Source organism: Zalophus californianus, chromosome 1, assembly GCF_009762305.2.
Source record: "Zalophus californianus isolate mZalCal1 chromosome 1, mZalCal1.pri.v2, whole genome shotgun sequence".
NCBI classification, from domain to species: Eukaryota; Metazoa; Chordata; class Mammalia; order Carnivora; family Otariidae; genus Zalophus; species Zalophus californianus.
The window spans coordinates 150,896,917-150,910,838 of NC_045595.1; the positions used below are offsets into that span (position 1 = coordinate 150,896,917).

Below are 13,922 nucleotides of genomic sequence, written 5' to 3' on the forward strand. Positions count from 1 at the left end.
ATTAAAAATACACTTAATGGAATAATTGGCAGGCTAGAGGAAGCAGAAAAATGAATTAATGACCTCGAAGACAAAGTAATGGAAGGTAATAAAGCTGAGCAAATGAGAAAAAAAGAATTATGCAAAATGAGAATAGACTTAGGAAACCCCGTGACTCCATCAAGCATAATAACATTCGCATTATAGGGATCCCAGAAGAAGAAAAGAAAGAAGAGGGGGAAGGAAATTTATTTGAAGAAATAATAGCTGAAAACTACCTTAATCTGGGGAAGGAAGCAGAAATCCAGATCTAGTAGGCACAGAGATTCCCCAACAAAATCAACCCAAGGACATAGTTTTTATTTTTTTATTTATTATTTTTTAAAGATTTATTTATTTATTTGAGAAAGAGCACAAGAGCATGAGCAGAGGGAGGGGCAGAGAAAGAAGCAGATTCCCCGTGGAGCAGGGACATGGCACTCTATCCCAGGACTCTGGGATCATGACCTGAGCTGAAGGCAGACACTTAACCAACTGAGCCATCCAGGTGCCCCAGAGACATAGTTTTTAAAATGACAAAAAGTAGTGATAAGGAAAAAATTTTTAAAGAAGCAAGAGAAAAGGAGAGTTACATATTAGGGAAATCCCATAAGGCTATCAGATTTTTCAGCAGACACTATGCAGGTCAGAAGAGAGAGGCATTATGTATTTAAAGTGCTGAAAGGAAAAAAAATCTACAGCCAGGAAGACTATCCAGCAAGGCTATCAGTCAAAATAGAAGGAAAGATAAAGAATTTCTCAGACAAACAAAACCTAAAGGAGTTCATGACCACTAAATCAGCCCTACAAAAAATATTAAAGGGAACACTTTAAATGGAAAAGAAACATTAGCAGGAGTATAAAAAGGTGGAAGCACAGAATCAGTAAAAATAAGTATATCTATAAAAATCAGTCAAGGAATTAAAAAATGAAAGGATATAAAATACGACATCATATACCTCAAACATGGGTGGGAGAGGAGTAAAGAATGGATTCAAACTTAAGTAACTATCAATTAATACAGGCTGCTATATGAAGAAGATGTTATACGCAAACCTAATAGTAACCACAAATCAAAAACTACTAATAGATATGCAAAGAATAAAGAGAAAGGAGTCCAAGTATGTCACTAAAGAAAGCCAACAATCCATGAAAGAGAGCAAGAGAAGAAAGGATCAGGGGAAAACTACAAAAACAATGACAAAACAGGTAACAGAATGGCAATAAATACTTATTTATCAATAATTACTTTGAAAGCAAATGGGCCAAATGCTCCAATCAAAAGATGTAGGGTGACAGAATGAATAAAAAAAACAAGACCTGGGGTGCCTGGGTGGTGCAGTTGCTTAAGCGTCTGACTCTTCATTCTGGCTCAGGTCATGATCTCAGGGTTGTGAGATTGAGCCCTACCTCTGGCTCCGTACTGAACATGAAACCTGCTTAAGATTCTCTCTCTCTCCCTCTGCCCTTCCCCCGCACACCAAAAAAAAAAAAAAAGCCCATCTATATGCTGCCTACAATGGACTCACTTCAGACCAAAGACACCTGCAGATTGAAAGTGAGAGGATGGAGAAATATCTATCATGCAAATGGATGTCAAAAGAAAGCTGGAGTAGGAAACTTATATAAGACAAAATTGACTTTAAAACAAGACTGTAATAAGAGACAATTACAAATACAATTATAAAGGGAACAATCCAACAAGAAGATACACAATTGTAAATATTTATGCACTCAACATGGGAGCTCCCAAATACATAAACATAACAAATAAACAGAAAGGATCTAATAGATCCTAATATAGTAAGAGTAGAGGACTTTAAACAACCCACTTACATCAATGGATAGATCATCCAAATAGAAAATCAACAAGGAAAGAGTGGCTTTGAATGACACATTGAACCAGATGGATTTAACAGATACATTCACAACACTGCATCCTAAAACCGCAGAATACACATTCTTTTCAAGTGCACATGGAACATTCTCCAGAATAGACCTCGTATTGGGCCATAAAGTAAGTCTCAACAAATTCAAAAAGAGCAAAGTCATACCATGCATCCTTTCTGACCAAATGCTATGAAACTAGAAATTAACCACAAGAAAAAAATCTGTAAAGACCACAAATACATGGACGTTAAATAACATGCTACTAAACAGTGAATAGATCAACCAAGAAATCAAAGAGAAAATAAAAAATTACATGGAAACAAATGAAAATGAAAATACAACAAGCCAAAACCTTTGGATGCAGCAAAAGTGCCTCTAAGAGGGAAGTTTATAGCAATACAGGCCTACCTTAAGAAGCAAGAAAAATCTCAAATAAACAACCTAACCTTACACCTAAAGGAACCAGAAAAAGAAGAACAAACAAAACCCAAAAACAGCAGAAAGAAGGATATAATAAAAAATTGGAACAGAAATAAATGATATACAAACCAAAAAAAACAAAACAAACAATAAAACCAATAGAATAGATCAATGAAACCAGGAGCTGATTCTTTGAAAAAATAAACAAAATTCATAAACTTCTAGCCAGACTCAAGAAGAGAGGAGAGAGAGAGAGAGAGGGAGAGAGAGAGGACTCAAACAAAATCAGAAGTGAAAGAAGAGAAATAACAACCAATACCACAGAAAAACAAACTATTGTAAGAGAATATTATGAAAAATTATATGTCAACAAATTGGACAACCTAGAAGAAATAGATAAATTCCTAGAAACATATAACCTCCTAAAAGTGAAGCTGGAAGAAACAGAAAATTTGAACAGACTGATTTTAAACAAGGAGATGGAACCAGTAATCAAATAAAACTCCCAACAAACAAAAGGCCGGGACCAGACGGCTTCACAGGCAAATTCTATCAAACATTTTAAGAAGAGTTAATACCTATTCTCAAACTATTCCAAACAACTGAAAAGACAAAAACTTCCAAATTCATTCTATGAGGCCAGTAATAATACCCTGATATCAAAGCTAGATAAAGAACCCCCTACACATACACACACACACAAACACATAAAAGAGAACTACAGGCCATTATCTCTGATGAACATGGATGCAAAAATTCTCAATAAATACTAGCAAATCAAATCCTACGGTACAGTAAAAGAATCATTCACTACAATCAAGTGGGATTTATTCTTCGGTTGCAAGGGTGGTTCAATATTCACAAATCAATCAACATGATATATCACATTAATAAGAGAAAGGGTAAAAACTATATCCTCATTTCAATAGATGAAGAAAAAGCATTTGACAAAGTACAACATTTATGATAAAAATCCTCAACAAAGTAGGTTAGGAGGGAACATACCTCAGCATAATATACCTCATATGAAAAACCCACAGCCAATACCATGCTCAAAGGGGAGAACTGAGAGCTTTTCCCCCTAAGGTCAGGAACAAGACAATGATATCTACTCTTACCACTTTTATTCAACATAGTACTGGAAGTCCCAGCCACAGCAATCAGACAACAAAAAGAAATAAAAGGCATCCAAAATTGGAAAGGAAGAAGTAAAACTTTCCCTATTTGCAGATTACATGACACTATATAATAGAAACACTTAAACTCCACCAAAAGACAACTAGAACTGATAAATGAATTCAGTAAAGTCACAGGATATAAAATCAATGCACAGAAATCTGTTACATTTCTATACACTAATAACGAAGCAGCAGAAAGAGAAATTAAGAAAACAATCTCATTTATAATTGCACCCAAAATAATAAAATACCAGGAATAAACTTAACCAAGGTAAAAGACCTGTACTATGAAAATTATAAAACCCTGATGAAAGAAATTGAAGATAACACAAACAAATGGAAAGATATTCCATGCTCATGGAGTAGAAGAACAAATACTGTTAAAAGATCCATATGACCCAAAGCAATCTACGCATTTAATGCAATCTCTGTATTAAAATACCAACAGCAGTTTTCACAGAACTAGAACAAATAATACTAAAATTTGTATGGAATCACAAAAAAACCTATATAGCCAAAGCAATCTTGAAAGAAAAACAAAACTGGATGTATCACAATTCCAGACTTCAAGTTATATTACAAAGCAGTAGTAATCAAAACAGTATGGCACCGGCACAAAAACAGACACAAAGTTCAAGGGAACAGAAAAGAAAACACAGAAATACACCCACAATTATATGGCCAAATAATCTTTGAAAAAGGAGCAAAGTATATATAATAGGGAAAAGACAGTCTCGTCAACAAATGATGTTGGGAGAACTGGACAGCTACATGCAAAAAAAATGAAACTGCACTACTTTCTTATACCGTACACAAAAATAAACTCAAAACTGATTAAAGACCTAAATGTGAGACCTGAAACCATCCTAGAAGAGAGAAAAGGCAGAATTTCTTTGACATCAGCAGTAGCAACATTTTTCTAGATATTTCTCCTGAGGGAAGGGTAATAAAAGCAAAAATAAACTATTGCAACTTCATCAAAATAAAATGCTTCTGCAGAGCAAAGGAAACAATCAACGAAACTAAATGGCAACCTACAGAATGGGAGAAGATATTTGCAAATGACATATCCAATAAAGGGTCAGTATCTAAAATATAAAAAACCTGATACAACTCAACACTTCAAAATGGGCACAAGTTATGAAGAGACATTTCTCCAAAGAAGAAGAGGGCTAACAGACACATGAAAAGATACTCAACATCACTCATCATCAGGGAAATACAAATCAAAATTACAATGAGATATCTCCTCACACCTATCAGAATAGCTAAAATCAACAACATAAGAAATAACAGGTGTTGGAGAAGATGTGGAGAAAGGGAACCCGGGGGGTGCATTGTTGGTGGGAATGCAAACTGGTACAGCCACTGTGGAAAATGGTATGAAGGTTCCTCAGAAAGTTAGAAATAGAACTATCCTATGATCCAGTAATCACACAACTGGGTATTTACCCAAAGGAGACAAATATAATAACTCAAAAGGATACATGCACCCCCATGTTTTTAGCAGCATTATCTACAATAGCCAAATTAAAGAAACAGCCACATCTATTGACTAATGAATGGATAAAGAAGATGTGGTATGTGTGTGTTTGTCCGTGTTTGTATATATACATACTGTGGAATATTACTCAGCCATAAAAAGGAATGAAATCTTGCCATTTGCAACAACATGGATGGAGCCAGAGAGTATTATGCTAAGCGAAATAAATCATTCATGAAGACAAATACCATACGATTTCACTTGTACATGGAATTTAAGAAACAAATGAGCAAAGGGGAAAAAGAGAGAGAGAAAGACAAACTAAGAAACAGACCTTAACTATAGAGCATAAACTATTGGAAGTGGGAGTGGGGATGGGTAAAATAGGAGATGGGTATTAAGGAGTAACTTGTGATGAGCACTGGGAGATGGATGGAATTGTTGAATCACTAATTGTACACCTGAAACAAATATTACACTGTGTGTTAACTACATTGGAATTAAAAAAAAATGTTTATGATTACATCTAAAAAAATGTGGAAGACCTCAGAGAAATTTATACATGTTATTTAGAGAAATCAAAAAAGACTTAAGGAAATGGAGGGATATAACATATACCATGTTCATTGATTGAATGATTCAATGCTGTCATCGTGAATGACAATGAATCAATATTGCCATCCCCCATCATCATGGGATATGTCAGTTTTCTTCAAACTAATCTACAGATTCAAAGTATTTCTTTTTTTTCTTCTTTATTGTGTAAATGGAGGTTTGAACCTCTTAATCTCATTTATCTATTTTGCCCACCACCCCCTTCCCTGGCAACCACCAGTTTGTTCTCTCTATTTATAAGTCTTGTTTTGTTTTGTTTTAGATAGCACATGTAAATGATATCATATGGTATTTATCTTTTCCTGTCTGATTTATTTCATTTAACATAGTACCCTCTAGGTCCATCCATGCTATCACAAATGGTAAGATTTCATTCTTTTTTTATGGATCAGTAATATTCTATTGTGTGTGTGCGTGTGTGCGGTGCGTATACACACACGCACACATGCACACACACACACACACACACATGCACATACCACATCTTTACCCATTCATCTATTGATGGACACTGAGGTTGCTTCCATACCTTGGCTGTTATAAATGCTGCAATGAACATGAATCCATATATCTTTTCAAATTAGTTTTCTAATCAAAATCTCAGCAAATGTGTCTGTGGAATTTGACAAGTTATTTCTAAAACTTAAGTGGAAATACAAAAGTTAATTTTAAGCAAGAATTAAAGTAGAATGGTTAATCAAACTGAAGACAATTCACTAAATTGAATACTACATAACAATGAAAGTAATAAACTATAGCTACATGCAACATGGATGAAATTTATCAATAGAACATCGAGCAAAAGAAGCCAAACATAAACAAGAATATATGTATGATATCACTTCTATAATTTTCTAAACAATAGGCAAAACTAATCTATAGTGTTTTAAATCAGGATAGTATTACACCTGGGGATTAGGTAGTGATTGAAAGGTAAAACGGGGGTTTCTGTGGGTCTAGTAATTTTCTGTTTCTTGATTTTTGTGTTTGTTAACATAGGTAAATTATTTCATGGTGTACACTTAATACTTACACTGTTTTTTTAATGTTTTTTTTAAGATTTTATTCTTAAGTTATCTCTATACCCAACATGGGGCTTGAACCCATAACCCTGAGATCAAGTTTCATGCTCCACCAACTGAGCCAACCAGGCACCCCTACACAGTTTCTTGATTTGGTAACACTTACACACACACCAAAAAGAAAAAAAATAAGGAAGTTTTTTATATACTGATAAGGAATGATCTTTAGAATTACAAAAAGAGTGAAACAAGGTACAAAACTGTATAACATGCTATAATTTGTGTTATAGAAACATATATATTCATATTTGCTTATATATACATAAGGAAAAAAATTATGTTACATATAATTGCCTTTATGTGTACATAATAAATCTCTGGAAAGATATAGTAAATAAGTAACACTGCTTGCCTCCATTGATGGGGACTAAGTGTCCAAGGAAGAGGAGTGGAAGATAAATCCTCACTGTATACACAACTTACATCTTTTGAATGTCAAACCAGGTAAATATGTTAATTATTCAAGAAAATTTAAAAATAAACATAATGCAAATTACCTTTATAAAGCAATAGTATTTTTTAAATTGGAGTTATAAACTTCCCCAAAAGCCAACTCTGATGGATCAAGTTTGTTAGATAATTTCATAAATTATAGGGTTCTTAAAATATTCCTTCCCTGCAGCTTAGCTAATATTTCTTAGAAGTACTCTGATGATACCAAAGCAGAACACCACAGATAGAAAAAAAATAAACTCTGATATAATAAGTACAAATAAGCTAATGTCTTTATGTCATAGACTACCTATTGAATTTTACTTGAAAACCATATAAAACAATTCTAAGCTTTTCCCATTATACAATTTATGATCAGTGATAGCAAGGACTATTAACATGCCTAAAATATGAATGCCTTATTTTATTAATTTTCAGATCATGTAGCACAGAAATCAAAACAGTTGTTCTTCCATATTTAGCTTTAAAATCAGATTTGAAAGGAATCCAAGGATCATTCCCCAGAAGCAGCTGAAATATCTAAACCTATTTCTCAACAGTTACTGCCTTCAAAGAATATGAGACCAAAGGTTGAAGGTGCCCTATAAAAAATAAATAAAAACCTAAAATGTATAGCATAAACTATATAAATATATATATGGTACAAACATAAGGATATATAAAAATTTACATAGTTTACTGGCTAATTTAAGAAGGCTTAGAGTTCCAAAAGATGCTTGGTTAAATTCTCCTTTACAGACCTAGGCCTCCATTCACCATACATTTAAAAATATTTCCCTCCCTACAGTAAATTGTGATAGTTAATGATTATTTCAATTCAAGATAATGATAACTTTCAAATTAAAGATAATGAATTTATCTTTGTCAAAAATATAGATATCATATTTTTGTAAGTATTAAGATGAGCAATGCCTACAAAATTCTATGATTCTATATGTCCAAAAGCTGTCAGCTTGGTCTTTTATGTTGCTAACAGGTAAATCCACATCAATTGAGATAATAAAATTATAACTGAAAATCATCACCATCAATTGTTTCTTTCCCCCTCCCCCCCAAAAGGGCCATAAAAGGGGCCAGAACATTTCCTTCAACATTCCAACTGTGAGGGTGAAAAACCTATTCTGTTCATCTACACAAAGGTGTAGAGCCAGATCTACTCAAATCATTGAAACAAACAAAACTTTTACAAGCAGAGAAAGAGATAAAATCAATATGTCAATATCTGTGTAGGTAATATTTTTAGTGATAAAAAACAGGAATAGTATAACAACTCTTGACTGATCTTTAAATTTTTTAATATCCTGAAATTTCTGCTATATTACTTACTTTAAAATTTAAGATAAAATAACCAAAATTAGATCTAATCTAAATAAAGAAATTCCATCTAGTTTTAGCAGACATCTAAAATACAAATTCCCTCCTCTCAAAATATACTGGATATAATAAATATAATTGATGCTGAATCCTAAAAAACTGTAGACATAACACTCATGAATATTGAAGGTTAATGATTTAAATAGTACAGTATGCACACAAGTGAAAAAAACTTCAGGTAAATAAAAGAATGTCTGCATAACTGCCATCGTTTTTCCTCACATACTTATAAAAACAGATTTACTTCTTTAAACTCTGTCCATATAGTGATGATTCCTTATTAAACTATTACCATTCAACAAAATAAAATAAGCACTATCTTGAGTTCTTAGCAGTGACTGCCTGCCTCCATTATTCACCTACCTCAGTTTGAATAGTACTTGCTAATCTGTGTAAATTTACTTCTCAGGGGTTTCTTTTTCTTTCATTAACATCAAATTTTCCTGTGATGGCCCTTCTCATTCACTGCAAAGAGTTAGATTGTTTTCCAAATAATAAACAAATATCAGGTTATTTTTCAGTTAAATTACAGAGACAGATAATGAAATACAAATTTTACTTATCTCCAGGTGGATTATCAGTTGAGTAGATGTAAATTATGTTCTAGGTCTAATTGACACCAACATTAGAAACATTAAAGTTTGGTAATTTGTTACAAATAAAATCTAGTAAATTTTCCCATATCCATTCATTTAATTTTCTCTTTCTGATTACTAATATTTCATTCTAAAATGGGAGAATCTAAATTCTGATCAAATTACCATCTTGGAAAACATTAAGCTTGTATGTGTAGTATTGCTCAACACTTAGTACCAACATTTTTGGAATCTAAAACTTTTGTCTCAGGGTTTTTTTTCATGTTAAAATATTTAAGCAAAAGAGTTTAGTGTAGGACATAACTGCCATGATCAAAAGGTGTAAAAAAACTTTAGTATTTACTTGACTTTTAAAATTTTAGGTCTGAGTTTTCAGCACCGTGGCCTGGGGGGGAAAAGATGCATCACTGATGCAGTGCCAGTTTATAGCAAGAACAGAAATGGTAGGAGTTCCCCATTAGATGACTGAATCTAATCAATTATGAATTTTCTGCAAAAGTAAACTACTATAAAAGCAAGCATAACATCAAATTATTTCCAGATATTAAGATTCTGAAAAAATCTAGTCTTTCAAAAGTTAACCTGAAACTTCTCAGGAAATACTTTTCTCAAACATCAAGAAATTGTTTAACTCAGACATTCTTACCGTTCTCGGTTAAATTTAAGAGAATGAAGAATAGCTGGCCTTTTTTGTCTAAGATTCCACAAATGAAGGGTATCATCTGAACTTGCACTAACCAAAGCACCCTGAAACAAAAAAGAAGACAAAGCAAGTGAGTGACTTCCTTAAGAGTTTTATTTAAGCAAAAACAACAAGATAATTCACTGAATTTTTCACTACTTGAAGAGTTATTTGTATCTATATAACCTAGAAATATAAGGAAAAATAACTGTACATATTTCAATCAGGAAGGCTAAGAATGCTGAGTAGAAGCAAGTGAACTACTACATATAGATTGGTCTGGATGACTACCTCAAGTCATATGTATTTACCACTAGAGAGAAAAAATTATTGTAAGCATCATTAGAACTATTAAGGATTTTTGTACTTTCTTTGGGAAAAACTAAGTTTAATTTTCTTGTCTCTAATATTCACACACATACTATGTAGCTTCCAGAAAAGAAAATATCCAACCCAGTTTTAAAATTGCAATCTGGTCACATAAAAATTCGTCATTTGTAAGGATTTTCTGTACAGTTGGACGGTATATATACTTTCTAAAAAGTATACTTGGTATAATTTATTTTCAATAGATAACTTGTTTCAAGAAGCTTCATCTATGGGGTACCTGGGTGCCTCAGTTGGTTAAGCATCTGCCTTTGGCTCAGGTCATGATCCCAGGGCCCCAGTTCAACTCCCTGCTCAGCAGGGAGTCTGCTTATCCCTCTCCTTCTGCTTCTGCCCCTCCCGCTCTCTCTCTCTCTCAAATAAATACACAATTTTTTAAAAAAGAAAAGAAAAGAAGCTTCATCTATGATAAAAGAAAACATCTTTAATAAAAGAAAATGTTTCTCCAGCTAGAAATCAGTATAACTACAAAAATAATACCAATTTTTTTACATTACATCCAAATACAGATGAATTATATTTCAAATACAATAGGATATTTTCTACTTCTTAATACAGCAGACACCATAAGGGCAGATAACTAGTGGCCATGTATGATTTCATACATCTATATGCTTGAACTATTTACTTAAGTAAGAATATCTTAAACTATGTCAGAACTTTCACTATTATGAGTTTCCCAGCTAAAAATGCCAATGCTTGCCCTATGACGAAGCCTGAAGGTACTCTAGAGTACTATGTTCTATAAAAGAGATCTTGCAGAATCATGGTATCCTCATATACCCAAAATTCTTTTCATATTTTCCAAAGTAATCTGTTACAAGTAACCTTTCATAGTTTATAACATCAACTACATATATAAAATGATTATCCCATTTAGATGATCAGATATAGTTATACTGAAATTCCTAAGATTTATTTCTTCTTTAGGAATTAAAAGAGAGAAGATAGAAACTGTTACAGAAGAACATTTAGATTCCTAAGATAAAAATGCTCATGTATCCTATCATGCTTCTCTTCATATTGTGTACCTGTGATTTTAGGCTCAAAGAATAACTTTTATTTATTTATTTATTTATTTATTTATTTATTTTTTTTTTTAAAGATTTTATTTATGTGACAGAGAGAGACACAGCGAGAGAGGGAACACAAGCAGGGGGAGTGGGAGAGGGAGAAGCAGGCTTCCCGCGGAGCAGGGAGCCCGATGCGGGGCTCGATCCCAGGACCCTGGGATCATGACCTGAGCCGAAAGCAGACACTTAACGACTGAGCCACCCAGGCGCCCCTCAAAGAATAACTTTTAAAACACAAATTGTAATCCAAGAGTATACCCATTAAAATATGTTAAAAATGTATATAATTTGCATATTTGTATGTAAGTATATAAATACACATGTTAAAAGTTATACATTGATACATACATTTTAACAAGAACTCAGAGATAATTACATTCCATGCAATAAAATATATTCTATACATGCCTTGAGGAATTTTCTGTTTGTTTGCTTGTTTTATTTATAAACCATCTCTAAATGTTACTTATATACAAACTAGAATGTTATTAGGATTGCTTACAAGTGCTTGATAAGCTCATTTCTTTTTTTTTTTTTTTTGATACAGGATACTGATCTCCTTTCTAAGGACAATGGAAATTCACTTAAAACAGGGTGAGGATAGAACATGATATATGAAATTAATAAAACATTCTCTAAATAGTTATGTGCTATACAAAAGATGTAATATGCCAAAGGCAATGGAATTAAAGGCAGCATATATTCAGTAATATATACTAATAATAGCCAAATAAATCTAGGAAGGAAGTCAGTATTATTAGTTCTATGATTAAAATAGGAGGCAACTTATCAATTTGGAGGGATGTGAATAGGACCACTTAGCATAACAACATCAACAGAGATTATAAGACACATGAAAGTAAGCACATCAGCAGGGTGTCTAGGGCTTATTTACAAAAGCAAAGTGAATCTATAAGAAGCACAAGTAATAAAGATCTATGAAAAGACTAAAAACTGAATAAAAACATCAGCTGTGAGGTCAGGGACTATAAAGTTTGGGAAAAGGTAAAGAAATTGAGTGTGAGAGGAGGAAAAGATGGTGGAAGAATAGGGGACCCTATTCCAGCCGGACCCCTGAATTGAGCTGGATATCTACCAGACGACTCTGAACCCCCATGAAATCAGCCTGAGATGTAAAAAGATACAACTGGATCGCTACAAAAAGAATATCACAGGTGGTTGGTGTCAAGGTATAAAGCAGGGAGCTGTGATTCTGAGGGCAGATTTCGGAAGATAAACAGAAGGGGGAGGGAGGATTTGGGAGCCTGCACTGCTGGTGCGCGAAACCCTCCCGGGCTGGGGATGGGGCACAGACTCGCAGACCAGTAGCAGTGAGGAAAGGACTTTAGGGCAGCCGCCCGACCAAAACCTGGATCCTCTGGTTGTGCATGGGGCCTGGGGGCGACTAGCAGTTTTAGAAGCACAAGGGCAGAGACGTGCCTGGACCTGGAAGCTGAGGGGCACACAACCCAGGATGCTGCATTTTTTAGCAGCACAGACAGAAAGGGAGATAGAGTGGCCTGGAGAGCTCAATGAAGAGCAGACTGCGATCTCTCTGTTCTGAGACAGAGGGTTAGAAAGAGTCTCTTCTGCTCTGACTCTTGGAAGAGATGCAGAAAGCCACCAGGGAAAGCCACCAGAGAACAAAAGCCCCCCCAAAAAAACCAGTTTTCACTGAGCCCAACACCTCCCCCCACAGGGGGCAGGGCAACTCTGCCCAAACAGGGTTACCTGAGTAACAGCACGGCAGGCCCCTCCCCCAGAAGACAGGTTGAGAGAACAAGAGGCCGACAACCCTAAAGTCCCTATAAAACAGGTGCATCTTACGTGGGTTGTGGTCAGTAATTTGGACTCTGTAGGTTCCCTCAACCACCCCTCAAAAGAATGACTAGGAGGAGGAAACCTCCCCCCAAAGAGGAAAGACTCAGGGACTGTGACTTCTGCCACAGATTTACAAATGGATACAGATATAAACAAGATGTTGGAAATGGACTTCAGGGTAACAGTTATGAAGACAATAGCTAGAATGGAGAAATTGATTAATGGCAACATAGAGTCTCTAAGGACAGAAATGAGAGCTAAACTGGCAGAACTTAAAAATGCTATTAATGAGATACAATCTAATCTAGATACTCTAACAGTTACGGTAAACGAGGCAGAAGAATGAATTAGTGATCTAGAAGACAAATTGATAGAAAAGAAGGAAAAAGAGGAGGCCTGGGAGAAACAGCTTAAAATCCATGATAACAGAATTAGAGAAATAAGTGACGCCATGAAACGTTCCAATGTCAGAATTACTGGGATCCCTGAGGGGGTGGAGAGAGAGGACTAGAAGATATATTTGAGCAAATTGTGGCTGAGAAATTCCCTAATCTGGGGAATGAAACAGATATTCGTGTCCTAGAGGCAGAGAGGACCCCTCCCAAGATCAAGGAAAACAGACCAATGCCCCAGCATGTAATAGTAAAACTCGCAAATCTTAGAAACAAGGAAACCATATTAAGGGCAGTTAGGGGGAAGAGATTCCTTATGTACAGAGGGAGGAACAACAGAATAACGTCAGACCTATCCACAGAGACCTGGCAAGCCAGAAAGGGCAAGCAAGACATATTCAGGGTACTAAATGAGAAGAACATATAGCCAACGATACTTTATCTGGAAAGGCTGTCAT

General features: G+C 34.6%; 1 protein-coding gene across 1 annotated transcript in view; it reads right to left on the minus strand.

Moving 5' to 3' along the window:
• Positions 1 to 13,922, minus strand: part of STXBP5L (syntaxin binding protein 5 like) — a 406,674-nt gene that overhangs the window by 279,920 nt on the left and 112,832 nt on the right. The window contains exon 5 of the mRNA XM_027586273.2: positions 9,756 to 9,856. Within this exon, the coding sequence (XP_027442074.1) occupies positions 9,756 to 9,856 (101 nt within the window). The remainder of the gene's footprint in view (positions 1 to 9,755; positions 9,857 to 13,922) is intronic.